The 26,063-nt window shown below is 50.6% G+C and overlaps 4 protein-coding genes across 4 annotated transcripts; 2 read left to right on the plus strand and 2 right to left on the minus strand.

Annotated features, from left to right (window-relative positions):
* Window positions 1–213: 213 nt before the first annotated feature.
* LOC108863915 (uncharacterized) lies at window positions 214–678 on the minus strand. Its single transcript, XM_018638601.1, has one exon. The coding sequence runs from the start codon at window positions 676–678 to the stop codon at window positions 214–216; it is 465 nt and encodes a 154-aa protein (XP_018494117.1).
* A 10,828-nt stretch (window positions 679–11,506) lies between these two features.
* LOC100902058 (uncharacterized protein K02A2.6-like) lies at window positions 11,507–12,214 on the plus strand. The gene has a single exon (XM_003741004.1). It carries the CDS (start codon window positions 11,507–11,509, stop codon window positions 12,212–12,214), a length of 708 nt encoding a protein of 235 aa, XP_003741052.1.
* A 7,348-nt stretch (window positions 12,215–19,562) lies between these two features.
* On the plus strand, window positions 19,563–23,318 carry LOC100902205 (nose resistant to fluoxetine protein 6-like). Its single transcript, XM_003741005.1, has 13 exons — window positions 19,563–19,815; window positions 19,926–20,125; window positions 20,340–20,472; window positions 20,622–20,709; window positions 20,795–21,051; window positions 21,137–21,230; window positions 21,318–21,419; window positions 21,521–21,701; window positions 21,840–22,042; window positions 22,197–22,317; window positions 22,488–22,674; window positions 22,773–22,918; window positions 23,106–23,318. Exons 1-13 carry the CDS (start codon window positions 19,563–19,565, stop codon window positions 23,316–23,318), a joined length of 2,178 nt encoding a protein of 725 aa, XP_003741053.1.
* Window positions 23,319–23,878: 560 nt separating this feature from the next.
* On the minus strand, window positions 23,879–24,439 carry LOC100902347 (facilitated trehalose transporter Tret1-like). The gene has a single exon (XM_029110812.1). It carries the CDS (start codon window positions 24,437–24,439, stop codon window positions 23,879–23,881), a length of 561 nt encoding a protein of 186 aa, XP_028966645.1.
* Window positions 24,440–26,063: the final 1,624 nt, after the last annotated feature.

Consider the following 26,063-nt stretch of genomic DNA (forward strand, 5'->3'; position numbering starts at 1 on the left):
CGGAGCATTCCTTGAGTCCACAATCTTCGTCTCTAGAAGATATCTTCGTCGCGTGAGGCAGCGTTCGAGTCGCTTGCGCAGTCGTTTCATCCCGGCGACATCCGAAGCCGCGCATCCGTTACGTGCGCTCTCCAGACGCTGAATGCATTGAGCAATCGGACGGTCATTCCTCATGTTTTTGGGAGGGACGTGAGTGTCGACCACGAAGTAAAGTTATTCGGTCAGTGTGTTGTACATGTCGTCAAGCGTCACAGAGTCTTGGAAAATCTGTTGCCAATTGGTTGCGAACAACGACGTTTTTATCGCCGCGTAGTCAGCGCGCTCGAAATCACGTCCGTTGCGCACAGGGCTACCTTTGACAACACCGTCAAAGGAGAACATGATGCCCAAATGATCAGACTTCAATGGGTCAGCCACAACGTCATCAAAATCCAACACTCCGTCTGCACTTAGAACGAGATCAATCGGAGCACCGCTGGCAGGCCGGGTTATCTCCGTCACCAGCTGCTTCAGGCCGTTAGAGATGCAGAAATCAAGAAGTATCCTTTCCTTGGAATGACCACCCGCAAGGCATCCTCCTTCAGACCAGTTAATGTGGGGACAAATAAAGTCACCAATGATTATCACAGAGCTCGAGGTACAGAGCAGTCGCTCTATCTCCTCCGTGAGTAGACACATTTTTGCAGTATCATCATGGTAAGCCTCGGGCGTACGCGAGGATCAAGTGTGTCGTGTCATCATTTTGAAGAATGATATCCGGTCAAGCTCCAAATTATCTCGGACGCGACAGGTGCTCTACCTGCCACCACAACGAGCTCTGACGCTCTAATCAAGTCCTGCTCAGCTCAGAGCGACAAGGCTGCGACATGGAACATCTATCGATAGAGACAAAGGAACTCTGTACTTATGATACCTGAGGCATCGTCGTACCGCGAGCATATTAGATACGCATACGAAGGAGCCGGCCGAGGTACTTCTGCAATCTTCGCGACTTGGCTACCTGAACCTCTACCCTCGAATGATCCCGACTATGGGAGGCTGCTGGTTCCCATCATCATTACCGACGAACATGAACGAAATTCATGGCGGTATGGGCTTCCGGGTGACGAGAAGCGAGGAGAGGGAAACTCCCGAACGCGATGCCGCGCCGGTGCCCGAGAGGATGAAATCCGAGGGAAACATGATCATCCATTGAATGACGTTAAACTCCATGGTAAGAAAGTTTTCTTTGGATTTTCCGTGTAAGGCTGCTCTATTGGTTGGAATTAATTGCGCGGAATCACGTCTGAGTCATGAATCAGATTCCATGCCATAAGCGAAAGCCCCGTCGAACCGAACCCCCAGAGCGGGATATCATCGAACCTCCCGATGCGAAAGAAAAGCCTTAGGTCAATGCAATCATAAACGGATCCATCGTCCCAGAGTTTTCTCCTGTAATCTTTCAGGTGTTTCGCTCCTACTTCCCCGCAGTCGGTAATGGGCTTATCTCGCATTTCGCGGGTCGAATGACGGCTAAAAAGCAACGACTCGCATGGCCGAAGTTTCCGCCGAGGTGCGTGAATGGAGGCCTTAGAGCTTTCTTAGAAGATCGATGGTCCACACACTCGCCCATTTCGCGGAACGGTAGACCAGGGCGATCCAGCCCTTGAGCCTTTTGCGTGGTGTCGACTCGACTTCTTTCGAGGAGGATACACCTGGCTGACGACGACTTCAATCCTCACAAGCGGAGCGACGGTCCGATTGAGCGGAGTTAATCCGAAGACAACATTCGAGACTTCAGATCTTGGTCCGTATCAGCTGAGGATACGATTGAGCTGCGAACCGATCGAGCGGAGTTCACTGTACCTCATTTGTGGCACTCCTAACGAAATTCGATCCAAACGTGTGCCGAGTTGACGGAATCTTCTCACAGAGTCAGTATCTCGTCCGATATCGTCGACGTCGGGCGGAATAAATTCATCGAATCAATTTGAAAACTTTTTTCCGGAGTGTGAGTGCGATTCTGATGCCAGGTGAAGAGTTGCTTGCGAAACGTGTTTTTGTGCATGATCCAAGCCGTCATTGGTGAATAGTTGCGTATCGGACGGGCTTGGAATGCTTATTTCTATAAGGTCACCGTTCCTTGAATTCTTCACCGATATCTGGTGAGGCCGGAACGATGACATAAACCTGGTCGGTGGTGATCGTTCAGGCGTCCACGGTATTCCTCGTATGCCACACGGCAGGTTTCGGGGAAAGGAATCGAGTTCCGACTTCTCACTCAGAGTGTGTAGGAGTCCAATTAGAACGCTTACATGTGGAGTAAGTTCGGCTTTTGGTACACGTTGGGCGATCGTAGAGCTGTACGGGGTATGGGAAGAGGTAGCCCGAGCTAAGAGAAGACACGTCTGTCTCCGGCTCACACTCTGAGCTGAGCCTTTCGAACGTGTTGCTATGGCTGAGGTTTGCAGTTTCAGGATGGTTACCTGCCATCGCGAGATGTTGCGCGACGTCCTCCGACTCTATTTTCCTATTTGGTAGTCTCATTTTCGGGCGACTTGCTGCGACTGAAGTGTTCACGCAGCACTGCCGCTAAGGGAGTCCGCTTTACATTAGGCTCGAACACACTCCGAGTTTTAAGCGTGCGCTAAGGGAACACACGTCTTCCATTCTATGACAAGCACTTCGAATCTGTGGCATGAGGGGGAACTACGTCTCCGTGCTAAAACGGTTGCTGCGTGGAGCGTGTGACTCCTTCCTATGATTCGATTCGAGCCAAGCACGAGTCCACCGATAGCGCGTGTTCGAGTTGCAGTGTTCTGAACGGAGTCGATAACGGTAGAGTCTTCTAGCTTTAGCCCTCGATGCAACAATTGGTTGGATCCGAGCTCTCGACGGCGGCAACGTCATGCTATTGCTCGAGGAGAAGTCTTTGGTAGTTGTCGACGCCATGATCGTCGGCGTCGTCGGAAGCAATGCATTGCGCGGTCGCATCAGATGGTAGAATTCCGTTCGGTGTTTGTGTAGAATTCGATTATTATGATCCCATATTCTAAACTCCCGGAAAGTGTCACGTCATGCTTACATGATTCCAAAGGTCTAACGTGATCGTTGGTCTTCTCTCAACGCGGGACGCGGGAAACGAGACGCGGAAGTTGTTTCTGATCGGTTTCGATGGATTCAATGCCCAACCCAAGACACAGTCGTAACGCTGGGACAAGTCAGAGAAACAGTAGGGCAGACTGGGGCATGTTAGCACCCGACTCGCCTTTCTTTCCGCAGTTGAGCCATCTTCAACCCATCTAAATCGACCCATTCTGGGTTCCACGTTGAGACCCCCAAGGACTGCAACCGCGCAGGGACAGAATCAAGTTCGGTGGCTTCCTTTGTGGACTGCCAGAGTCTCAGGTGATCATCTGTTTCAGTACCTGTGAGCCTCGCATGCGGGGCATCTTGGAACCGAAGCGGTACCGTGAGGAAAACGAGCTCATGTCAATGAAATGTCCCTTGTTGGGGTTTCAGGGCGTTCCTGTCCATTTATTCGGGGATAGATTCTCATAAGATAATCGCCGGAGAGCAAAGATATAATCATCAAGCTTCTCCGACAAGGACTGATTGATAAGTTATCAATGATAACTTTACGCTCCTCCTCCTCCGAAGTAGGGTCGCTTCGTCTTCGTTCACGACTTGCGCTTCGATTCCGCTCCTCGACAAGGGCTGCTCGCACAGCATCGTCGGTCAGTATTGCGGCCGATCTTCTCGGCCGATCTCTCCAAGTCGATCTACGAGGTCCAGCTTTCGGCCACGGGAAAAGCGTTTTCACAGGCGTGAGGACCCGGGCTGCATCTTCCGGTGGTGCCGACGTCGATGTTCCCGGAGCTCTTTATGGATCGGTAGCAGAGCTGTGCGCCGTAGGGTTCTCCGCGGTGGCGGCGTCAGGCGGGAAAATAGACGACGGCGACGAACGCCACAGCGTTTTTCGGCGGACCACACACTCGCGGCGCGACGCTCTCGGCCCGAACGGAGCTCCCAGCTCATACAAACCAATTGACTCACAGGGAGTGAGAAGGCGAAAACGTGAGGAGTACATATCACACGAAATGAAGAGGGATTCGGGAGCGAGTACGAGCTTGATTATTATATTCTCAATTTAGGTACTAACTGAGAAGCTCCGATTGCTCGCATTCTCTCCGCATTCGAAGAGGAATCGAAGGAAAGGGTCTCGCAGGAAATGTGCCCCTTTCTGGAAATCGCTTCGGCGACCAGCTTCAGAGAGCTGTATCTCAGGAACGGTTGGTCGCAGGGCGACGATCGAAGGCGCGTTGGAAAGCTGAGTCTGAGAGCTTTCATTTGCGCTAGTCAGATCGGAAAAAGGATCACTCGGGACGGAGACATATGACGATTTTTGTATATCGAAAACTATATCGACAAAATCGCTGATTTTTCTTCTGCGGACGGTTTTCCGCGAAATAAGGCTATGTGCGAAGTTTCAGAGTGGCTGCTCAACTGTAAGTATGTTCAAGTACCCGAAAACCCTTTTTTCATTGAGTTAGCCCAATGGAATTCTACCACCATTCGGCTTGCGGAGCTTTCCACCTAGAGAGCTGTTGGTCGTACGGAGCCGAAGAAAGTCGCTGTGTAGCCGAGGAACCACCGCCATGATGTAATCACATGAGCATGGGTAGACGGCGGACTCGGGCTCAGCCGCAGCATCGGACCCTAGCGCGATAAGGAATTTCCCACTACGCAGAGGAGTCATGGTATCATGGTGTCCACTTATCCGAGGCTCGCAGAAACTAGCCCACTAATGAGCATTCCGGAGCCCTGCTTTGGATATCCATGAGTCAGTCGCCAGATATCTGGAATGATCTCACCGGGGTACTCTGACGCCTCTTCATACCGTCCTCTAGATGGAGCCTCCGCAAGCCGAATGGTGGTAGAATCCAATTGGGCTTATTCAATGAAAAAAGGATTTTCGGGTACTTAAACATACCTACAGTTGAGCAGCCACTCCGAAACTTCGCACACAGTGTTTTTTCGCGGAAAACAGTCCGCAGAAAAAAAATCAGCGATATTGTCGATATAGTTTCCGATTTACAAAAATCGTCATATACAGTGGTGGTCAAAATATCTCCGTCCCGAGTAATCTTTTTTTTCCGATCTGAGCGCGAATGAAAACTCTCAGACTCAGCTTTCCAACGCGCCTTCGATCGTCGCTCTGCGACCAACCGTTCCGGAGATACAGCTCTCTGAAGTTGGTCGCCGAAGCGATTTCCAAAATTCCGAGCAGGTTCGGCTGGAAGCCGAACCAGGGGTTCACGTGGGACACGCGTCTGCGGTTGTGACGGAATGATATAAATCGTTTATTCAATCTTATTTTTTCTAGAAATGTGTTCTGGTTGATGAGCTTATTCTAGAATAGTGAGTATTGCTCGGTGATGGCTGAAATAGGTGATATTTGTAAGAATTTCTTGGTACTGAATGTGTCTGGTGAAGATGAGATCTATAGTGGATTGACCGTTTGTGGTGGGTTGATCTGATATCGAAATAGCACAGATTTCCATCTCGGTTGCTGATCGGTCAACCGGATTTCGAGAAATACTCGAATCGTCTGCCCAAAGATCTCGAGGAAAGGAACGCATTCGACCTACAGCGGTCGCACGTACCAACAGATGAATAGCTAGAAACATATGTTCATGCGCATGCTCAGTGCCCGATTCGTCTGCTCGGCCGCGGATACATTCTACCTATGGCGATCGAACGAGTAAGCAGACGAACCGCTGGAAACAAGTTCTCTTGCTCACATGTCGACCGGAAGTTGGACAGCGTACCCTAGCGTATCGCACAGAAGTTAATTGACGAAGAATGGGAAGCTGTTATTATCATTGGGAGGCTGTTATTATCATTGGAGGCAGCATGTCTAATACCCAGCACCTCAATGTCAGTCTGGTGAATTTCGATCTGAGCAATGCATCCCGGTCAATGAAGTCGCTTCTTTTTTCAAATTTTGGCGCCTGTGGATTTCGGGACGTCACATCCGTAACACTTTTCGTGACGTTGTTTACTCAAGTGAGCCTAAAGACGTGTCCCACGTCAAAAAGGGGCACATCTCCTGCGAGACCCTTTCACGCGCTCGGTTCTAGTCTATCTGGATTCCAAGGTACTCGATGGAGCGCTAGTCAAAACAAAGTGATTCGGATTCGTATGAAAAATTCCGGAATGACCTGAGACTTCGAGTGAAATAATGCGGCCGAGTCTCCAGTGTCTTCGATGCGGTGTCCCCGAGTCTTCCGGGTAGAGCCAACGGCCCCTGGGACATTGTGTGCATAGGACTAGCTTGCAATGGACACATTGTATGAAAGGCTCCACGACGCAGCCCAGAATCGAGCAGCCTTTATCGACGATGAAAAGCTTCTCCGCCAGACTAGGAAAGGGCACTTTTGGATTTTCGAAACCGCCCATCCGCCATCCACACATGAGCATCAGCCTGAACTCTGTATGCTCCAGCTGATTGTAGGTTAAGGATTAAAGCTTCAAGACAGCATCCCGCGAATCGGTTCGCACACCCGTTGCTTGGCAGCTCTCGGTGACCCGCTTCGCGAAATCCTTCCTTTGCCGGATGCGGTGCAAGTACAATGGCTGGACTATATTCGTGGAGGATTCCGGAAGAACATTCATCTCAATGATGTTTGCCGTCAATGAAGTATAGGTTTGGATCCTTCTTTTTTTTGGTGTAGCAGCTCGCAAAGGGATGACCCTATAATTCTCAAAAGGAACTGCGAGTGCGAAAAGGGGGAGGGGGACTGGGGGGAAGCTAGGAGGAAAAGGTGAAAGAGCCATAGGAAAAAATGCATTGACCCACTACCCAGAAGAGTGGAAAATTCAACCGGAGTGTGGGGCTCATGTACATAATACCCACTAAAAAAACCTATGGCTCTTTACCTGAAGGGAGAGAGCGGATAGTGTTGGATTTGAAGAGTTTCGGATCGTACGTTGGAGGGAGGACATGAGGGGGAAGGGCATTCCATAAACGGGATGTACGGGGGAAAAAGGTGGAGGCGAATTGAGCAGTACGATTGGAGGAAAGTTGGACAGAGGAGGGATGCTGCTTGGTACTCTTTCTGGTTACACGGGCGGGGACCGAAATAGGGGGAACGGGGGAAGAGATTTCATCTGAGCATTCTCCATGGAAGTATCGATAAAATAGGCAGAGGTCGGTCACGTTACGACGTGAGGAGAAAGATTCAAGAGAAGAGGATATGACTGAATCACCGATGAGACGGATAGCACGTTTTTGAATAGAGTCTTCTACCCCGGGAGTCAAAGTGCACCCAAGACGCATTCATCGACGTGAATCTGATCGAGTGCTCGCTTCAAAACCTCTTGGACCCATTGACCAACCAGGTTTTTGCTTAACTTCCCAGATTTTGAGCATGTGACGAAAAGGTCCCGATACTTCGAAACGGTAGGCGCGACAAGAGGTCCGAATTGCCCTGCACCTCCTGTAGGTTCACGAACAACCATCCAATAAGAGAGCCCGACATTTCCAGCAGCGGTTGGATGGTATAACTGTGCGTCATAGGGTGCATCGCTTGGAACTCGGCGCGGGTCGCGCGTTCTCTTGTAAAGGACAAGGCTCGATTCGTATGAACGATATTGGAATCCTGACTGATCCGTATTGAGGATTTGCGGTGAGGCGGTGAGTCGAATCGAGGCTGCACGTTACCGGCGAAATCTAGAAGCAGTTATATTATTTGTTCTCGATATCCTCCCGCTTTCGCTCGTTTTTGTAACTTACGTACTTCGTGATTCTCCTGGATGTTATTCGGTTTATGTGCTTGAGACGCGCGGAAGTTCTCTAGCTCCAACTCTCGGGCTCTTTACGTCTTTACAGAGCCCACATCCGTAATCCGTATCGCTCGATCGTGAACAACGAAGAGATTGGCCCTGAATTTATCGAGTCTCACCTTACAGTGTAGAGCAATTTTCTCGAGGCGTTGGCTCGAGTACCTTGAAAAATTTTCCGGAGTCATTCCATGACATCGATCCAAGGTAAGCAGAAAAAAGCGGAACTGTTCCGTCCTTCTCATGGACGATTCCTTAGAAAGCTTTCATCCATCATCTTGTGCTCTTTCCTGTATTGGGAAAGATAATTCAGGCAAGTATCTCGCTGCTCCCGATTCGGGACACGCCCCCGTGAGCACCGCTGTCCGATACGAACAGTAAGGATCGGATTTTTGAAAATTATGTTTTTTGAACCAGTCGGAATGTATTCCGATTCCTCTGAAGTTCTGAAGCCTCGTGAGCAGAGGACCCACCGCTCCTTATGAGCGCCTTCCTCTGGAAGGAGCTCAGCTGCGTAAGCTCCAAGGCGACAGAGCCATACATACTCAGACCTCTGCACTCGAGACTTCGGGTTTCTCGGAAATTCAACCGCGAGAGGAATTCAAGTATATCACCGAGAGATATCTGTGAAGGGATGATCGAGGTCCGCATATGGTAGAGTGGACACCCGATTGCACAAATTTGCCGAGCTGTGTGTTCACTCCCCCTGACCATTCCTACGAATCGGTGTTTGGGGTCGGACGCGCTTCAAACCGAGTGTTTCTTGAAGGCGGGGGAGCAATGGAGAGTGCCGGATATCCACTCGTCCCAATCGTTGGATGAAGAATTTCCCGCGGAGGGTGAATGGGATCAGCCATCCGACCGGATCGAATATGCATGCTACAGCCTGCAAGACTTTACGCTTAGTGATTGGCTCCGATTTCATAAGGGTCTCAATAGCCTCCGGTATGCGAAATCGGAAGGAATCCTCGGCAGGATCCCGGGCGATACCCAGCACCTTGAGCAACCCAGTCTCGACGAGGGCTGAAGATGCCGATGACGAATGTGCGTTTTTCAGATGATCCAACACTGCTAAGGAGCTCGACTTCCACTTGCCGAGACGCATAGTTGCCCTCATCCACGCACTCATCCACGGGATGAGCCTGTCAATAAAACGAACCGCCTCGCCCTCCGAACCGAAGCTCCGCAGCATGTCGTCGAAATAGAACGAAGTTCCCAGTTCCCAGGAACTCGGCTTCGGGATCGACTCGATCGAAGTGCTCACGCAAAACAGCCGCGAGCAGGAAACCACTGGGAGTCGCTCCCCAAACGACCTTCCGCATCTGGTAGCACACGACTCGATCGTCATCCGGTCCTTGCCAGAGGTATCGGAAGAACGGTCGATCCTCCGGGATGAGATCGATAGTCATGTATGCTTCGGCGACTCCCTCAGGCGAAAATTGAACAGCAGTTGGATGATGTCGGGGTTGAGGTTCGGTCAGACCAGCAAATGGGAATTGAGCGAGGACTCTTCCGGCGCCGGCGCCGAACAATCAAATACGATTCGCCACTTGTCGTCTCCTGTCGTTCGCCTGGGTATGACCTGCCGATGAGGCGTGTAAAAACAGCCATCACGAGAGCTCGAGGCCGAGAGGTCCTCCACGGGAACCCTCTCCGCATGCCCCTCGCACAGGAGCTCCATAATCTCCTGATCGTATCGGCGGTAGGCATCAGGATCACGGATCAGGGCACGTCGTTTTGCAGCAAGGCGATTCTTCGCGACTTCCAGATTATTCGCCAGCGGGGGAAGCGTCTCGCGACGCGGCATTCCGACGGTGTAACCTCGACCGTCGAAAGCAAGCCGCTCCCGGAATCATCTCAAGCCTCGCGGCGGCACAGGACGCGGCCGCACTGAACGTCTCTGTCTGAGGGCTCGAATTGCCGATCGATTCCAATGTCCAAAGACGCTCGACATCTCTTGCGGGGCGCGGCAGAGCAGCCGGACAGCGAAACGGGAGAACGCAAGGTACGTCGCCGCGTGTAGGTCCAGTCCCAAACGAACCGGATATGATCCAACCGAACCGTGACGTCCTCGCAACCAGCCCTCCACCGATGGATTTCTCGTTATTCAGGTGCACGATCTTGTTCATTATTTGATCACTTCCAATGAGCAAATCAGGCTGCATATCGAAGCGCGGATCCGTGAGTGACTCATCCGCCAGAGGATGGTCTTGGCCGAAACGTAATATCAGCCGACGCGTGTCTTCGGAGCTATTCGTCGAGGGATCCACCCTGAACTCATACTCGAGGGCCTGAATGTCGACAGAAGATGCCTACCTGCTCAGCTCACGTGTCGAGTTCCCAGAGTGTTTCGATTTAGGCGTCCCGCCTTTATGACAAATGAACAAAGGGAAGCAGACTGCTTCGTATCGGCGCCAGTTCGGTGTCGAGCCATGACCAAGCAGGTCGTCCTCATTTCTATAGCTAGAAACTGATAACTCGTTGCACGGAGTAAGTTAACAACTGTCGACGAGGATGGCATACCCGAACCCGACAGCTTCGTGAGATGGTGATATTTCGTGATCATGGCGAGTTCTACATCAGCAACATTTCAAGCTTCCCGACCGAACGCCGAACGCTTCTCAGCGTGGCTCTGTCGACTCGAAAATTACTTGAAATGCGAAAAGAAGACCACCTCAGGGAATAAGCAACGTGCGATTCTGGCTTTTAAGGGAGCCGAAGCGTTCACAATATTCTTCGACAAAGTTCCATCAGATAAGAAGCCAGAGGAACTAACGTACAATCAGATTGTGGACTGTTAAAAGAAAATTTAGGAACCGGGCGAAAACGTGTGAACAGTTCGATTAACATTTCGCAGCATACGACAACATGCCGGCGAATCTCTCGGTGACTTTGGAGCTCGCTTGCGGAACGGCGCACGAAATTGTCGGTGGAGTGGTGAGGAGCTGCAGATGAATCTCATAGAACAGTTCATAGGCGGATTGAGCGAGTTATCCACTCAGCAGGCAATTCTAGTCAAATGTGCTGCGTCCAGGGACCTGGCGGAGGTGTTCACGAGGACAGAGGAACTGATCAACCAAAAAAATTCAGCCTCGGTTTTCCGAACAACCCAAGTCAACGCCGACGAATCGTAGAATGTGAATTAAATACGTTCTCGCAGCAAGTTCCCGAACAAGAAATTAAGGTTCCCGAAAATAACGGGGTGCTCCCCCTCGAAATCTCACCCCCAAACCTCAACGAAGAGATGCTTCAGATGTGGGAAAACGAATCATTTCGCACCTGAGGGCCATCACATAAACACCGAATGTCGTCTCTGCGAGAAAAAAGGCCGTTTGGCGTCGGTGTGTGGGAAAAGTCAACCGACCCTTGTTCTCGATTCTCGAGGAGGTACCGTTCAACTATGTCGGAGGAAATCACAAGTAGCCTATAATGCTAAAGCTCGACTCAATGATCAAGACGAATCCATGGAACTCGACAAGGGTAGTGGCATATCCACGATAGAATTCACCAGATTCCTTAAGAGATTTCCAAATCAACCTATGCAAGAAAACGATGTACGCCTCCGAACAGCCACTCGAGAAGTCTTCGAGCCCGAGGGCTACGTAATCGTTCCGGTGACCTATGGCGGAAACTATACCTATGTAATCGACCGCCCGAATTTCCCAACATTGTTTGGCCGGTCATGGGTACGCGAAAAGACAACTGTGAAAATCTTCGACCCTTGCTCAAATGGCTTCAGGGCTCAGGTCCCATGCCGGAACAGCTCTGGCGCACGGATCCGTCAGAGTCCGCTATCGCACATGGTGCGATATTCGGCGGACATCGGGTTCTTGTTCCTCTGACATGCCGTCCGCAAGTGCTGGAGGAGCTCCGCGAAGGACATTTTGGTTCGGACAAAATGAAAGAGTTAGCTCTACGCTACATCTGGTGGGATACTATCAACAAAGATATCGAAGAACTAGCCAAGCAATGTGCGACTTGTGCTCAGTTCGCTAAGCAACCATCGAAATCATACCATCCTTGGGAGAACACGGAACAACCATTCGATCGCATCCACTGTGACTACGCCGGTCCGATAGAAGGAAGATACCTCTTCTCTTTCGTCGATGCTCAAACTAAGTGGCTAGAAGTGATGGTTTCAAAATCGAAAACGTCACTAACAAGCCTTAATCATCTTAGGGAAATCATTGCCCGATTGGGATTGCCGAGAGTAATCGTCACTGACAATGATCCGACAGCCGCCTCGAGTGAATTCAACAAATTTTGTCAAGCGAATGGCATCCTTCATAAAGCTAGTCCTCCGTACCACCCCGCCTCGAACGGCCAAGTGGAACGGCACGCTCAAACTACGAAGCAGGCGCTGAAGGAAATCAGAGCTGAGGGGGATTAAGACCTCCACACCGCGATCCAGCGATTTCTGTTTCGCCACCGAATGGTCAACAGTTCATCGACAAACGAGACTCCGGCCGAACTCATGATAGGACGACAAATACGCTCCCGACTCGACCTGCTTCAAGAGCGGCCAGCAGCGAAACACACTGAAATCAACGAGGAGGCAAAACTTCAACCAAGCATGCAAGTGATGGCACGGGTTTACAATGGGAAGGACAAGTGGATTCCTGGGGGAATCGTGAGACCTCTGGGAAGGAAAGTCGCGTTAGTCAAGACTTCTCACGGAGCCTGGAAACGCCACTTGAACCAGATCAGATCGTCAGAAGAGAGAGCCCGTGCTCAAAGTTTCGATGAAGCACTACACCCGGCGTTGTTGGTCGCTGAGGATCCATCGGAAGAACAGCCAATGAACACATCCAGCTCGGAGAGCGAGGACACAGATGACTTCGTCTCGGTTGGAGATTCGGAGGAAACAGTCGAAACCCGAGAGGAGTCCCCGTCGCGAGACACCGTCAACGATCAGAAAGATTCCCCAGCAGAAGAGTGGGAGATTATTTATTAATGAGAAGAGTTAGTTTCGAATTCTGGGGAGTCTCTGACACAGGCGTCGGTCAACGCGTCGAGTGATTCATCGAAAGGGACCTCATGCGAAAATCCTGGGAGGCCTCAACTGGATCTGCGTCGATCGACTCGTAAGACCGCTGGGATACCTCCTAAGAGATTCTGACATTGTGATACAATAATTATCCGAATGTGAATACTCAGAAGAAGGGGAGAGTTGTTACGATTTAAGCGTCCCGCCAATATGACAAATGGACAAAGGGAAGCAGACTGCTTCGTATCGGCGCCAGTTCGGTGTCGAGCCATGACCAAGCAGGTCGTCCTCATCTCAATAGCTAGAGTTTAATAACTCAGTGCACGGAGAAAGTTAGAACAGAGTCTTTCTCCGGAGACTTGGTCCTCTCACTCGAATCATAAGATCTCTTGCACTTCGCGTAATTCGGTGCATCCTCTTGGAATGGTGGACATGATCTTGTTGACAGGCTAATGTCTCGACATCATTGAAAGCAGGCGACATTGATTCATTAAATGAATTTGATAATTTTCTTGTACCATGAGAAAAAAATTCTGAGACCTGGATCGAAGCTCCGCGGAGCTGGCCCGACATGACGTAGATTGCACGTGAACACGTCCACGACGAAGTTGATTAAATCGAACTCCGAAACTTCAACCTCGCTGACATTCATTCTTGCAGCAATATATGATGGATCAACGAGTCTCGCGAGTCTTATAAAGCAGTCCATTAGCTTCTCTGTCTCCGTCATGCTCAGTTGATAACGGCTGCGTCCGGTCGTGTGTCTGTCGATGAAGGAGTTATTCTGAAGGAGCGAACGATCCCTACGGGAACAACCTCTTGAAGTTTTAGCGCAATACGGAACGACATCATGGTGGAATCGACTCACTCGCTGACGGTGAGCATCGTGCAGGCCTTGTACGTGAAACAGGCGCCCGGGATCGCTAAGTTGAGGATCCGTACGGTATCGCGGACCTCTCTTATATGCTCCAGGAAGACCTTTACGCACTTCGTGACTATTTTACGAGCGACGGAGGCGTAGAATTTCCTCTCTTCTGGAGTCGTCCTGTAGTTTTCGTCGTAACTGCACAGATCGAACTTGGTAGCTGCCGAAGTAGCCAATAACGGCAGCATGATCGATAAGAGGCATGTTGCTGCTTGCCCGAGCATGCTGCTTAGTATAATACCTCCGACGGAATCGAGCTCTGCGGAATTCATCGGGACGGCAGCTTGTGAGTTTATCTAGCCTGAGTAAACCCGATTCTTTCGCCTTCCGCACACAACGGTGGAAGATGCGCAGTCGGCCTCCCTTGAATAAATTGTGACAGTTGCTCGGTTTGTTCCTTCGGGTTGATGCAATGGGAGCGATCAGACTTCGGAGGGTCTTTGCCTTCGGGATACAACGACACGTGGCCGCTCCGGCTGTAGAAGTTCCAACGCAAGGGACACGATAGTCGATCCTATACTCTACATACGACTCTTCGGATTTCTCGAAGAAGTTCTTCTCGAATAGTTTGATGAGTTGTTTCCGCTTGCAATGATTGTCCGCACAAGCTGGTGTTAAGTCGGATTGCGCTTCGAACCGATACGTTTTCAACGTGATTCGAAGGAAGAAAAGGTACAGCCGAATAACGTGGGGATTTCGGCTATGAGCTGTTCGGGAAAACTGACTATATACTGGCCTCACGAAGACCAGTCGACCAGGCCACCATTCACCCTCAATCTCGGTCAAAAGTTTTCCCCCCAATTCACTCCGATGCCCGATCGCCGCCTTCTGTCGATACAGCGAGCTCAGGGAAGCATTCCGTCAACAACGCGGCCTTTTTTTCCTGACCTCTCGGAAACCGGTACGACCAGCTTCCAAGGACACGCTGGCACGCTGGGTCAAATCAATTCTACAGGATGCCGGCATGGCCGTTAAGACTTCCACAGCCCGTTCAACGCGCTCTGCGTCTACCACGGCAGCGCGTCTGCGTGGATCCCAACTCTCCGACGTTCTCCAAACCGCACAATGGTCACGGGCCTCATTTTTCACAATCACTTTTTCCGACCCCCACCCCTATTAGCGGTGCCCTCAGCCTTGCTCAATCCTCCACGTTAAAATCGCTCCTTGTCCTTGGTGAACTCGATGGAACTCGACGTAGTGGAATCCGTCAGTCTATTCGACTCACGAAGTGAGAAGACTTTACTGTAATTCCATGAGGAGAGTGGTATATATCACCGAGGGCTCCCACCCTGACCCAGTCCCTGATCATTATGATTCGATGAACGTATTCGCAGGTAACGCACGGAACTAGTTCCCGTTCAGCACGGCTCTGGCCTCCGCTCGGCCCTGCATTCCCGAGCCGTTCACTTACAATGTGATACCACATGAGCCAAACGATGCAATATGTTACCGAGCTTAATGGCATAATGCTGTGATATCGACAGAAGACATCGACTCGAAACCTCGGCACCTGTTCTATGATCTCATATGAAATGTATATCAACGTCGATAGCCCTCCGCAGGTACGGAGCCAAACGATTGCGTCCCGTTAACATTGCAGGAGCAATTAACCCCAATCTTACGAACTTCCCATCTGCATTTTCATCCTCCCCACCCCCATTTCAACTCCCTCCCTTTTCTTATAAAATAGATAGATCTATTCAACGGCTACTCGCCCTCGCTCCAACCAGCTAGTGAGAGTGCTTCAATAACGGACGTCCAATCTCTCACTGGTTTTCTTCAAAGACCGCCTTGTTGACCTACGGATCACAATTCACAATCGCTATTTGACCTCGGTGAACGATTCCACTGTCCTCATCGAATTACAGTCAAGTCTTCCCACTTCGTGAGTCGTCTAGACTGACGAATTTTTCAAGTCTCGAATAGACTAAGATTTCAGCCAAGTTTCGGCTTCCAACTCGCTCATCGTGTCGGGTACTTCCCTTGTCAGTGGCGGCGCTAGCGGGAAGCCTTGGCAGCTTTAGCTTCCTATTCTCTCAAGATTGGGAAGCTCAGCTTCCCGAAATTCGGAGGTCATGAGAGCGGTCGACGTCGGAGTATACTGTTAGGAACTGTTAGGGACCTCGTCATTCCCTATTCTATAAGTCAGAAGATGGCGGCTCCGGAATAAAGCATTCAGATCGTTTTTCGCCACTGCGCAGACAGACGAACTCTTCTTCGCTCCTCAATCTAACATATACGCACTGCTGCTGACAACGACGCTGGTCGGAGCTCATGAGTCGGTTATCACTTTCGTGTTGAATGATGACGTCGGGAAAGCGATTCGTTCACAGAGACAGCTCCCGAGTAATCATCGACATAATCAAGTCATCATCCGGATCTTTGCTGTTCACTCTGTCGCCAAGTTCGTTGGGGCTTATTCGGGTCACTCACGTCTAGAAAAACGCGAGGGAGGCATCAGTAGGAATCTGATCGAGGGATAAGACGAATCTGATCGAGGGATAAGACGAATCTGATCGAGGGATAAGACGAATCTGACGGTGAGAGGAATTTGGCAGCTCGAAGTGAACCAACGGAAGGTTTTGCTGAAACTGTCCCCTCCGTGCTTTCAAGGCTTCTAAGTCTTCAATCGCCCCTTCGAGGGAGCACAACTTTGCTGATGCCGCTAAGGTCCTCGAAGTCTTGCGGGGTGGCCCACCCAAGAAAAACTAGACCATAGAATACAAAAGTAGAGGTCGACTCGACAGCAATCCGGTCCCCTGACATCAAACCCCCGCCGAGATTCCCTATCGGTTCCGTGTTTGCGAGAGGGACGTCAAACAATTCTGTGACCCAATCGCGCCTGCTCACCGAAGGTTCAAGCTTCTCCGCGGCGAGGCCTCGGACAAATTCGATCAGACCTTCAAAATGTTTCCTGGAATTTCTGCGAGCAAGGCTACTCATGTAAAAGAAGCGCTCCCCGACCACAGCAACAAGGGCAGCGATGCCTGCGACATTGATGTTGCTTGCTGGGCCTTGGATGAAAACGGCGAAAGCGTCTGTCGTCTTTTCCCGCTTTCTTCGAGTCTATTGCTCCTACACAAGAGCGGCAGACATGGGCGAAAAATAAACGGGGATTCAGGTCCTTAGACACTGAAGGGGAAAAAACTGAATCCACGATAACAAGCTCAAAATGGAATGGCTGGCGCCGCCACCGTGTACATTTCAGGCGGCTCATGAAGTTGTGTACCTCGACAATCAATGTTTATGCTGTATTCTGTTAAGACTGCTGTTCTATACATAATTTACATACATATGGATATATTTTAACTCTGCATGGACCGATGCGACAAATCGGAAGATGCTCCCGTTCCACTTCCCACCAGCTCTCCAATGCTCGACGTCCCATCGAGTGATCCCATCAACGATACTCCCAGAATTAGCGTGCCACCGAGCGAGAAAGTTTCGGATATACCGATGTCTCGAATGAATTCAAGCAAATCGCCGGGCGCCGCTTAAGCTGCAGCGGCAGTCCTGGTGGAAACAGACGAGCCCACCGGCGAAGTTGCACGATCCTAGACTCTCCATGATCATGGATTCAGCTCACTCGGAGCTTTTTGGTTCTCGTCGACGGAATAAAAACTCACCGGGGAATGCGGGATTCGCCTTTCCTAGCACATCGTGGCTAGACGACCCGTGACTTCACGCGAATAAAACTCCGAATTCTTTTATGTGCAATCCGGTGCAAGATGACTCGGTGGCCGCAACGTTAACACCTTTTTGTGAGAATCCCATCCCGTGATTGAGGTGAGTTTTCTTTTTTCCTCACGAATTCTCTCTTCCGATTTCCTCCGGAAAGTTTTAGCTCGTCGTTTGGGGTCGATGCATGAGCCGGCGCGATTTGGGATGTCGACGCAGATATGTTTGCGTTGATAAGCTCCTCGGTTTTAGTGGATACCTCTTCCAGATCCTTCTAAGCCGCGCATTCCGCGAGGATTGCTGATCCGATGTTCTGATTGCCCGATCCGCCGACGAACTGTTCGATGAGGTTCATCTGTGGTTCTTCGCAGATCGACTCGCACCCTCGGCCCGAAGTTCGCCGCCGAGTTTCATGAAGGATTCGCCAGGATTCTGTCTCGTATCTCGAACTGCAGCGACAGCCGTGACGTCCAAATGTTCTCATCGGGCACGTAGATTTTCGTCAGAACTTCTGTGATTTCTGAGAACGTGAGGCTCTCGAAGTCCTTGTCCGAAGGCACTCCATCGACGAGCCGGGTGAAAGCTTTTGATCCGGTGAAGGCAAGGATCGCGCATCGCGAAGTCTTCTTCTCGTTGCAGAGATAGTTTTCTAGGCGGCACGACCAAGCAGAATGCTTTCCCGGGCGCGGTGCGACGCTCTGCATGGTAGAATTAGATGAGCTCGACATCTTTGGAGCGTCGGAGGTCGTTCAGCTTGCACAATGTTTAACTTCGGGTTCATCAAGGAGCCTGGTCGCCAGTTATTGAATTGTACGATCTGATTCTCAATCACCACGATTCGAATCGACCTATCAGCATATCTCCGAAGTCTCTATCGATTTTCCGGTCTGTGAAGAAACTTGCGTCACCTCCGCGAGCTTCGCGGGATATTGGGGGGAATCTCTCCGCTGACACGGACCGACCACTCAAGGTGGATTCAGTCTGTAGGTGGATCAGATTTCTATCTTCGTCGGTGTCCCGTGATGTCAACATGAACAGAGTCGGCTGAATGTACCGAGCTGGCTAGATATTGCGCCGCAGATTCGGATCGCGGTCCATTGTTCAGTTCGCGGCTGTCACCGGTCTCCGGTTCTTCCTAGCCTCACGCGCGGCCCTCAGATTTTCTGTGTCCCGCCCCAAGTTCCGGCTGCGACCGATGGAGGCGGCTTCAGAGGGGAACTCTTCCCTTTTCAGTACGCTCTCCTCAAGCTGTGGCATCCCTCGCGTATCGACGACTTCGACGCTCTCGAGCATGGCGCAGAAATTCTGGTTCCGTTTCAATGAACAGGCGAGGCACCTTAATCGCTTAGGACCACAATTTTAAGTGATCCGCGATTCAACACTGATCTCCTCTCAGTGCCTGAAAGCAACCACCTATAGAGACTGCGAGGTGAGCTCCTGAGACTTAGCCATTTTCGTCTCACTCAGTCAATCAGAATCCAATTCTATCTGTGAGTTATGAGAAAAATCCGCGACACGAGGATGCAAGCTCCGATGTCATGATTCCCCCGGACTTATTGATTCGTCCATCGATGCTTATGAGAGCTCAATTCTGCTTCGGCAAACGTTTCGGTGCGCTGCACTCTTGCTTGAGGAGGACGTGCCATATCTATTTCGATGGCACGCCTGGAAACGTCCGCAATCGAGGCCGGCACGGGCTCTAGTCCCATCAAGCTTGCACTCACGCTGAACTCCGGGGTTTCGCGATGTATCTGAAACGGCCATTCGCCTCTTCAGCGATGTGAAATATTAGGTCCAACATGTAGCATTTGCCTTCCTCGGGAGAAAGATAGTGGTCGGAGTCAAGCGTGAATTCATTTTCTGAGGATTCGAGTCTCAATCGGCGAGCCGGCGCACACGTTTTTTCCTCGACCGAACAATGTGTCCCTCCGGGGCCGAATAAGGTCGGAATGATTGTCGGCTTCTAGGCCGCGTTGAATCTCTGACATACGCTCGTTGAATTTTGCTCCAAGTCGTCGTTTCTCATTGTCGAGTACATACAGAGAGCAACACAGGCATATGAAAATAGGCATACTATATGTTTTCAGCATAATTATCCGACAGCGGAGAAGTCTAAAAAAACAGAAAATTTCAGATTTCCCGCGGAAAATGAAGATCAATGTCATCCTGGTCTTCGGAACGGCCCTGTTGGTTCCGACACTGGCCGCAGTCGTTCCAGGATTGCCGCCGAAGAAGCAAGCCGTTCTAAAGGTGATGAGGAAGCTCGGCCAAGACATTGGCTCAAGACTCCAACCGATCTTCGAGGAGCTCCTGGTGGATACGAACGTGACGAATAATTGCATCGGTTCTCTCGTCAGAACCATGGCTGCTGCTCGCGAGAATGAGGAATGGGCTTTACGAAGTATGAGATTTCCTTTTTCTGTTTTGGAATTCTTCTGGAGTCTGTATGTTCGCGCAGATTCTCCCTCAACAGCCGTGACACTGAAGCTAATGTCAACACTTTCGACATAGTACTCCTCTCGTCGGGCTCGTTACCGACCAGCATACTGGACGGCGGACTCGCCTCCTACGGTAGTTTCGATCAATGCCGGCGCGCCAGACGATACAACTCAGAGGGTCATTTAGCCTTCAGAGGTCAATGGTGCGCAGTCACGATCTTACCGGATGACGACATCGTGGAGCACATCAGGCTGTTCTCGCCTTTTAAAGAGGTGCGAATAGCATTGAGATTATGCCTTGGCCGGGTTTGATCGAGGACTTCCATACCACGCGATGGGGAGAAGACTCAGAAGTTCCGAAGTCTTGGAAACCGATCGGCTGACTCATACGGGATTCACACATCTCAATTATAATTCATTTCACGTCATATTTGGTGCAAGCTCGAACCATCCCCGGGAGCCACAATGATCCCGATCACTCTTTCAGTTCTTGGTACGGGCTCCAGGTCAAGATAGGATTATCCCGAAAAATTTGAGGGAGTGGCACATCGGAATAAAGATAGGCGTGTGCGTCCCCTCCTCATGCAATCAAGATGAACTCCACTACATTGTCAACAAAGGCAAGAATGGCTTGACGATATAAGATGCGAATCGATTTCTGTGGGAGGAGACCTTTGGTTGTTGATTGACAACCGTTTTCGGTCTCAATCCGACACACCTGGAGACAGCTATGAGAGCCACGGCAACGCTAATCGACACAATTCCTCAGCGCTGATGGCTTATGACATATCAGCCGTTGTATCGGGATGTCAGACCGACGAAACCATCGCATTGAGTACCGCACAGAAGATTTCTCTGTAAGTTGGAGTCGGACTTGACGATGTCTCGCTCGGTTGGATTTTTCCAGATTTTCAACAGATCTCTTTTTCCCGATGCTGACAGGACATACGTGCTGATAACAGCTGCTCTATTGATCGTCGGGACCTTCCTGGATTGGAAAATCGAGAGAGGTGATAAGGAATCGAAAACGGTCATCGAAGTTCTGAGCTTCTTCTCCATCCGACGAAACACTGCGCGACTTTTAAAAGATCCAAAAGACGAGAACGGGTCACTTCAATTCATGAGCGGGCTAAAAGTCCTCCTCTCGTTTTGGGCCGTCGTTGGGCATACTCACTGTTTCCTTCAGCCAGATATGCTCGGTAGGGATTTTGTCATCATTTTCATTCATTCATATCTCGGGTCCCGAAAGAGAATCAGAATTTAAACTGATGATAAACTTTGCAGAAAACTTGCACGATGGCAGCGAAGCAATCAAGAGCTGGATTTTCCAGCCCATTCTCAACGCTTTCATGGCGGTCGAGGCCTCCTTCTTCATCAGGTAGAACATCGAGACATAAACTCCTAAGGAAGAGCCTCTTCGGATCTTCCCATTCGATGCTCAGCATCTTCACTTCGGCTTACGCAGTGGCTTCCTCCTGGGATATCTCACCATCGTAAACCAGGAGAAGATCCGCAATGCCTGCCGGGGTCGTCATATCTCAGTGATTTATTCCACCGTCTTTCTGCGGTGAGTGTTCCGAGATGCGATATAAGGAAGACAACAGAATCGAACCCTGATCACCGGCTCCCGTACATTATCTGATCTAGTGCCACTAACCTCTGCTGCAGGCGATACGTCAGGACTATGCTTCCAGCTCTTGCGATGTTGGCCTACAGTTTCCTGATCCCCCTTTTATATGACTCGCCGATCGCGATCGATAGCATGCTCGCTGCTTATGTCGGCAACTGTCCCAACAATTGGTGGAAGTTGCCTCTCCTCCTAGGAAACACCGACTCTGTATCAGAACTGGTAGGAATACGGCGCTACTAGGGTCTCTATGCCGGTGCCGTCGACGGTATACGATTCTCGGGTGTTCCCTTCGGTGTCGATGCTCGCTCTCTCTACCGGTACCGGCCTTTGACATGAACGTTCTCTGATTCTCCCAAGTGCGCTATCCACACATGGTATTTGGCCGTCGACATGCAAATTTTCGCTCTCGGATCGGCTTTCGCTCTACTTCTGGTGTTCAGACCTAAGATCGCTTTAGGTCTCAGTGGAATACTCTGCGTGGTGGCCGCGATGTCCACAGCCTACATCACATACATTATGAATTTCGCCTACATCATAATGTTCCAAGACTTCGATTTCGAGTGAGTCATCCTTTCCGGAAATTTCCTTGAGGCGAGAAACTGTGGGGTCATGTATGTACATGAGCGCGCAAAATGGCCTCATTCTATGTCTCGAGATATGCCGAGAGAAGGAAGATTCCTGCGGAAGAATTCTCATTGTGTTCCGGTCACACAGGCGAGTCTTTCGGACCCTCGATTACGTCTACATACAGGCCTACCCTCATCTTCCGAACTATTTCCTCGGTCTCATCTGCGGATACTTCAGTGCGCGCAATCCCAGAACATTCCTGTCCTTGGTAATGACTCGGATATTCCACGTCTCGGAAGATTATCTCCCTAACGTTCGATTTCAGTGCAGCGGTCGAGAAATACCGTACGGATTCGAAATGTGCTTCTCGAGCTCCTGCGATCGGGGATGAGATCCCCAAGCTGGCAAACGGCTCACTCGGCCTCTGTTTTTTTTCAGCGAATTCGGATTGTCATGTGGCTGATCTCCACGCTCATAGCTTCGTATGTCGTTTTCGGTACGGCGATCTGGTTCAAATACGGGTTCCCAGAGCATCTACCGGGATCAATCTACGCAGGTTTCCACAGGCCACTGTGGGGTCTGGCCATGATGTGGCTGACCTATGCGAACACGACAGGCAGAGGCGGTACGACGACATCACTTTTTTTCTCCGAAACCAATTCGCACTGTCCGCCATGAATCTCTCGATTGATACAAAGAGATACTGACTCTTCGTGGATTCAGGCATCGTCAACGAGATGCTCTCGCACCGGATCTTCACGATTTGCGGTCGTCTGACCTATGGCATTTACCTCATGCACATGATAGTGATATCTGTCAAGAACGGATATCTCAAGGGTTCCGTATTGTACACCAATCAGTTTCTAGTGGTGAGTCGAGGACTAGTTAGGAGGTCAACGACTTTTAGGTCTTGGCTCCACAATGCCTCATCGAATTCAGAGCCCTATGATGGAAGGAGTATGACGGCCATTATGAGTGCTCCGAAAGCGATGACATCTACAACCCTCTAACATTGCATCCTGGAACGGGAACACGATTGGAGAATTTATTTTTCAGTTAAAGGACGCGCTGGGAATATTCGTAATGTCTATCTTCCTGGCCTACTATCTGAATATTTCCATCGAGGCACCCTTCGCCGCAATGGACGATATGATTTTCGGTGAGCGTCGGACAGCTACATCGCGTAAGCAGCCGCCGGCTCTGAAAGGATCAGATGATAAACGGCACGTGATCAGCATTCGTCAGGATACTCCCCACACGAAGATGTGATGCCTCTGATCGAATTCGGCTCCGGACCCTGGAGTCCCTCGAGCTGGCATCCCGTCGCGACTATGGCGCTCAGCCTCTTCCTCAAACGGGGATGCAGGGACGCATACGAATTCCGGACCCCGAGGCTGAAGATCCTCTCTCTCCCATCGCCGAAAGAATAAATTGTGATCTTTCTAATACAACGCCGTGCGCTCGTTTCTTCCTTCGTGCCTTCCTTTTCGGGTCGAGTGACCGTCAGGTCGCGCGGGGAAGTCCGTCGCACTCGATGCGTGGCTCGGGCTCTGGTCGTTGTTCCCTCGAGATCCGTTCCTCGAGAGACTTTCGAACAGTGCTCCGATCTCTCAGAGAGTCTTGTTCTTGGTTTCTGATACGAAGAAGTGAACAAACTCAAAGCTGAAGGCAATGACTCCAGCGAGGATGGAGAATGCTCGTGAGGAGCCCCACTTGACCGTGAGATTAGCGAAGAATTTTGTCACCAGGAACGCACATAGCGAGTTGAACCCCACGGTCAGTCCTACTCCGACCCCCGCGCGAGCTGGGAGCAATTCAACCATGAGGAGCTAAGGCACTGGTCCGAGTCCGAAGGAGAAGCCCGCGACGAAAATTGATAGAGATATCGCCGGGAGCCAACTCAGGTGATCCAACGCTGGACTTTTCTGTCCTTGCAGGACGTAGGAAGCGATCAGAAGAAGCATCCCAATGAGGGATATTGTACTCGAGACCAGCAGCAGCACTCGACGGCCGAGATCGATGAGCAGAGCCGTTACGAACGTGAAGACGACTTGAACCGCAACCACGATGATGACTTGAATCGAGGGTTCGATGCTCTGAGACGCTGAATAAAATATTTCGTTCATGTAGAAGAGTATCACGTTTGTTCCACGAGCCTGCTGCGTGCCTGCCAGGATTAGGGCGATCAGGAGCGGTCGAAGCACGGCAGGGTCCTTCGGATAGGCCACGGAGAAACGGCTGCCGTCGTTGTCCTCCCTCTCCATCAGGAGTTCTCGTTGACTCTCGGCAGAGGCTGTACGATTGAAGAAGAAGCACAGAGCCTCGCTCACCATCGATTTCGGGCTATCCTGTTTCATGAGCAAAGCCGGAGACTCCGGAATGAAACTCATTGTAAGAAGTAAGAACTGTGGCAAGCGTAGGTAGAAAGCACACGAAGGCCAGAGGGGTCGCTCTGAGCCAATCCTTTTTACCGAAAACATAGATCGCAAGGATTCCCACGACGATGCTTAGCGTGTGCCCTGTACAATAGAGTAGGTATTAGCAAAAGCTCCAGAGATATCAAACCCAAAATGGAGAACATGTACTTCTCGAGGGCCATACGAGACATAACCAAGCAGAAAAAAGAGGCGAATCGAAAGTGGAGAAAAGCCAGAAAATATGGGGACCAATATGAAATAGATCGGACTGAGATAGAGCTCCGAACTACGCAAAACAAACTGAAGGCAGCCGTCAGTGAGGAAGAAAAGACACGTTACGGGAGTCTGAGCAGACAGATTCTGAATGAACCCCGGCGTGAGAGGGCGAAGAGATTATGGAGATATGTCTCACGACATAATAAACGGAACGATGAACCAATCCGGGTGAAGAGCCGAGATGGGAGGGAAATACCTAATGAGGCACTTGAGCAAGTCTTCAAGATCGACGCATGGTCGAAGAAGACTTGAGGACAGTTTAAACGATTGGTTTCGCAGAGACTGACTCTATCTTGAGGGTATAGACCCATCCTTAACGGCGGAGGAATTCTCCGCCGAATATACATGTTTGAAATCAGAAAAAGTGATTTCTGTGACGATGATTCGACATAGCGTTTCCAGAACACTTGGTTAGGGGTAATCGAGGTCTGCTGAGGGTTTCTTGCCTTCAGTTTTTTCTGGATCCGAGTCTTCGTTCACACGTTCTGCGAGAAGGAGCCTACTTTTTGGGCGGTATCTCCTGAAACAATCAAGACTAGAGGCATTCGAGCAGCGTGCCCGGTGCCTCATTCTCAGCTGAACATCTTCAGCCATGATAATTTTCATTGTCAAACGCTCTGTTTCTGAGAAATCAGCTCGAAAAGTTTGTTACATAGGTGAATCGCATAGATAAAGTGCGTGAGCTCCTGGCAGACGACCCTAGCACATACGCATGTGATCTCCGAGATTTGATTTTTTCCGAGCTTCGCCCCCCCAATAGTCCCCATTGAAGTTGGTTCCCGTACCCGGGGCTATAGCGTAGTTCTACGCTAAAATCGGCTCAAAAACAACGCGGAACAAATCCGAATCGATTCTAAAAGTTTTGGAGCCTCGCGGGTGAAGGTTCCTCCGCTTCTAGTGTAGCCGGTGTATGACGAGGAATTCGTCTCCGTGAGCCCTGATTTGAGAGTGTTTCGTCTCATGGGTCCTCGCCCCGTCAGGAGGCTCCAGGTTGTTCGGAAACCAAGTCGAGGGAGGGCCCCGAGCAGCTCATCAAGTTATACGTAACAATATCAAGTGCCAACATACCACAGAATAGCCCTCCCGTAACTTTTGTGGACAGTGGAATTCCCTCTCTGCTGAAATGATTAATTGTGCCCGTCGATGTCTATGTCCTTCTTCGGCCGGCTCCTCAACCGGCCGGCTCCTCAGCCGATTCCCCGGCGTGATGATTCGATTCGAGCGGAAACGACCGTTCTAACTTTCGTTCCGCCTTAATTGTACCACCAGCGCTAGAGTGGAATACAGGGGCCGTACATGTCTACAGCTACAGCCGATGGTG

This window comes from Galendromus occidentalis, unplaced genomic scaffold (genome assembly GCF_000255335.2).
Source record: "Galendromus occidentalis unplaced genomic scaffold, Mocc_1.1 scf7180000077120, whole genome shotgun sequence".
NCBI lineage: Eukaryota > Metazoa > Arthropoda > Arachnida > Mesostigmata > Phytoseiidae > Galendromus > Galendromus occidentalis.

Bases quoted from the DNA above. Each gene is read 5' to 3' on its own strand.
- LOC108863915 (XM_018638601.1), bottom strand. From the start codon at position 678: ATGTGTCTACTCACGGAGGAGATAGAGCGACTGCTCTGTACCTCGAGC.
- LOC100902058 (XM_003741004.1), top strand. From the start codon at position 11,507: ATGGGTACGCGAAAAGACAACTGTGAAAATCTTCGACCCTTGCTCAAA.
- LOC100902205 (XM_003741005.1), top strand. From the start codon at position 19,563: ATGAAGATCAATGTCATCCTGGTCTTCGGAACGGCCCTGTTGGTTCCG. The intron at 20,126-20,339 runs GTGCGAATAGCA...TCACTCTTTCAG, and splicing joins TGTTCTCGCCTTTTAAAGAG to TTCTTGGTACGGGCTCCAGG. The intron at 22,675-22,772 runs GTACGACGACAT...TCGTGGATTCAG, and splicing joins GAACACGACAGGCAGAGGCG to GCATCGTCAACGAGATGCTC.
- LOC100902347 (XM_029110812.1), bottom strand. From the start codon at position 24,439: ATGAGTTTCATTCCGGAGTCTCCGGCTTTGCTCATGAAACAGGATAGC.